This window comes from Oratosquilla oratoria, chromosome 26 (assembly GCF_046742065.1).
Source record: "Oratosquilla oratoria isolate Oo_2021 chromosome 26, ASM4674206v1, whole genome shotgun sequence".
Classification (NCBI taxonomy): Eukaryota; Metazoa; Arthropoda; class Malacostraca; order Stomatopoda; family Squillidae; genus Oratosquilla; species Oratosquilla oratoria.
This window is the reverse complement of record NC_134802.1, coordinates 40,655,666-40,658,751: the sequence shown is the minus strand read 5'-3', so window position 1 is coordinate 40,658,751 and position 3,086 is coordinate 40,655,666. Positions and strand designations below refer to the sequence as shown.

General features: G+C 35.8%; 1 protein-coding gene across 3 annotated transcripts; it reads right to left on the bottom strand.

Annotated features, from left to right (window-relative positions):
- Positions 1 to 349: 349 nt before the first annotated feature.
- On the bottom strand, positions 350 to 2,365 carry LOC143039210 (52 kDa repressor of the inhibitor of the protein kinase-like). 3 transcript variants are annotated; one of them, XM_076209069.1, is made up of 6 exons: positions 2,272 to 2,365; positions 2,000 to 2,163; positions 1,852 to 1,896; positions 1,463 to 1,552; positions 782 to 841; positions 352 to 477 (listed from the first exon to the last, which is right to left on the bottom strand). In XM_076209069.1, the coding sequence occupies exons 1-6, from the start codon at positions 2,301 to 2,303 to the stop codon at positions 407 to 409; spliced, it is 462 nt and encodes a 153-aa protein (XP_076065184.1). In that variant the 5' UTR covers positions 2,304 to 2,365; the 3' UTR covers positions 352 to 406. The 3 variants fall into 3 exon arrangements, with proteins under 3 accessions (XP_076065182.1, XP_076065183.1, XP_076065184.1); XM_076209067.1 differs by having other exon boundaries at positions 350 to 841; XM_076209068.1 differs by lacking the exon at positions 2,000 to 2,163 and having other exon boundaries at positions 350 to 841; positions 2,272 to 2,350.
- Between the last annotated feature and the right edge of the window lie 721 nt (positions 2,366 to 3,086).

Genomic DNA, 3,086 nt, shown 5'->3' with positions numbered 1-3,086 from the left:
AGGATCACCTTCCCAACTTTTTGATTGGCAGCAATCTTCATCTATTCAATGATGAAAGAACATTATAATGAGGCACTGATAGTGTCTTTTTAATTGGATTAAATATTTTGCAAGTACAATTAGTAAACACAATCATTCTTACTTAAGAAATAATATTATACTTTAATTATCTTTTGTTTATGACTAGCATTATATTAAATATGAGTTTTCACCTACCAGTGTTGGATATGACTTCCTCTACTTCCTCTTCCACGGTATCTGCAAATACAGTTTTGTCTGACATCTCGCCTGCAAAAAATATATATCCCTTTCCTAAATGCACTATGGTAGTATTTGTTGATGTTAGTAATGATTCTCAATTATAAAATGCATAGTTTCATACTTTAAAGAAAGGGAAATAGCAAATTTATTCTTTACCAGAACAGGACAAGACTTCTCCAACTTGCTCCAAAACATGTCTTGCTTGTGATGTATCTGCTGTAATTTCAATGGCAAAACATTAAAAACTAATAAAAAAAAATCTTGTAAATAATATATAGTACTCTTGTAAATAAAGTATTTTAAAAATTACTGAGAGGACTCAATTCCCAATGATTGTAAGTTGGAGTTAGGGGACTTTGATTGAGGCAAATGCCATCCTCTTGGTAACTTTTACCTAAAGTATCCATTTTTTCCAAGTGCACATGTTGGTAGCAGAAAAACGTACTTGATTTTGATAATAAATAATATGACTTTAATAGGAAATAAATATGTGGAATAAAGAATTTGTGGATATACCTACCATTTACTGATTGTTGAGCTGATGAGGAAAAATGCAATGCTGTAGATGTTCTCAAAGTACCTGTTAATTGGTGAATTTATGTCATTATACTGCATATGCCAATGTCAGCGCCAGACAATCTACATGATCTACATTATATGCCAATCAGCAGCATTTTCTTTATTACTTTTGCATCTTTCACATTAACAGCTCATTATGAAGAAATATTTGTGGAATGTGAAATACTCTAATTAGAATATGTCCTACAGTTTGATGGGGGCTACATCTCCAATACCATGATGCATTGCATCCAACTCAAATTCATGTAAGAGAGCATGTGGAATAAATCTAAAACTGAGTTATAACTTCATTCATATATGTTTATTAAATACTACTAAGTAATTTTATAAGAGATGACTTTATCTTCCTTAGACTACGTCCAAAACTCCAGCAATCTCTCTCTACCTGAGAGGAGTGTTGATGGGTGTATGCCATCCCCCAGCACCTACCAGAACAATTTCTATTCTTATCACATTATATGCCAAGAGTATGAAACAGGTCTATAAAACATCTATATAACTGTGGACTCAATTGTGGTACTAATATCTATTGTTGCAATTTGACATATGTTGCTTACTTTTTTATGATTTACAGGCCATCTCTTATAGAATTATGCAATGCTAATAAATGGTCAGTACTAACCAAAGTTCTCATCCAATGAACTTGACAAGATTTCCATTTCAATTTGCTGGTGATGCAAAGTACTTGCAGTATCCAAGTGCAGGTCAATATCTATAAAATAATATATGTGATGTTTTGTACTGTTATAAACAGATAATGTATGTAAGGTATCTATGCTCAGAATTTAGTTTGTAATTTCAAGTTGAAATATGTTTTGTGCAAATACAAAAAATAGCTAATGGCAATGAAAGAATATTCTAAATAATGTTCAACTTAAAAGTAATACAGAAACATATAATATATAGAGACAAGCAATGTTTTGTTTCAAATGCAATGTGCTAATAAAATAAAGTAATTTCAATTAATCTCAGAACTGTGCTATACTATTTTCACATTGATCAAGCACTTACCTGCATCCATACTGGTTATTTCTGGCTCATCTGGGTGTGCTGGATCTGATAGATAATAGAATGCATAATGAAAATCATTACTTCTTACCAAACAATATTAATTATTGTAATCTTATGATAATGTATATATAAAACTGCATCGACTCACCAGGCAAATTTTGATCTGGGTATGCATTGGGGCACAAACGGGTTGATGATGCATATTGCCGTTGAGAAAAATGATGGCTACATATCTTTTGACTTTTATTTAATTGTGTAGGTGTTTTCTTCCTTAATGTTGATATACCAGTTACTTGTATCCACTTTGAACATCTATCAAAGAGAAGAGAATATTGATTTACGTTTTTACTTAATCAATAAAATGAGTCTGACACTTATATGTCTATAATACTTAATGTTGGCAGTATAATATACACTTACCTTTGTGGTTCTTTAGGAAACCGATGGTACATGAATTCAGGATGAGAACTTTTGGACCGTTTGAACTAACCATGTGTTCCAAGTGACAGATGGCTGAAATGTAAACATGCAGACAATTCAAAAAGCCCGCTAATTCTTTCCGAATGAAGCACAGTGATCTCTAGCGTTGTTTGAAGTAACTAAACTCATGAGTAATCAGTTAGGCTATTTATACACTTTCCCGTCCCTTCCAGTCTTTCGCATATAGTCTTTGAACATGCCCCACAAGGAGAGAGTCGGTCAAAGTGCACAGCAAGGTAAACATGAGCAGCCTGAGTCCAAGGGCGTGGCAGTGGCACCCCTCCAAATTTGGGCCTTTTCACCCAGTAATCACCTTTTGGCCTCTGGCATCCATACCGTTGGCCTGAGTGGTGTCAAATTGGACTCCACGGCAGCCCTAGCCGCCCTCGACCTGTGGGTGAGATGGCGGGTAAATCGGAGCAGGTGACAAAAATGACCCAAAAATTCGAAGGTGACCGATTTGGTCCAAACTTGCCCCACAGGGAGAGAGTCAGTCAAAGTGCACAGCAAGGTAAGCATGAGCAGCCTGAGTCAAACGGCGTGGCAGTGGCACCCCTCCAAATTTGGACCTTTTCACCCAGTAATCACCTTTTGGCCTCTGGCACCCATACCGTTGGCCTGAGTGGTGTCAAATTGGACTCCATGGCAGCCCTTCCTGCCTTCGACCTGTGGGTGAGATAGCGGGTAAATTGGAGCAAGTGACCATAATGACCCAAAATCCAAAAAAATCTCAAAGGATTAACCCCACGAATTTA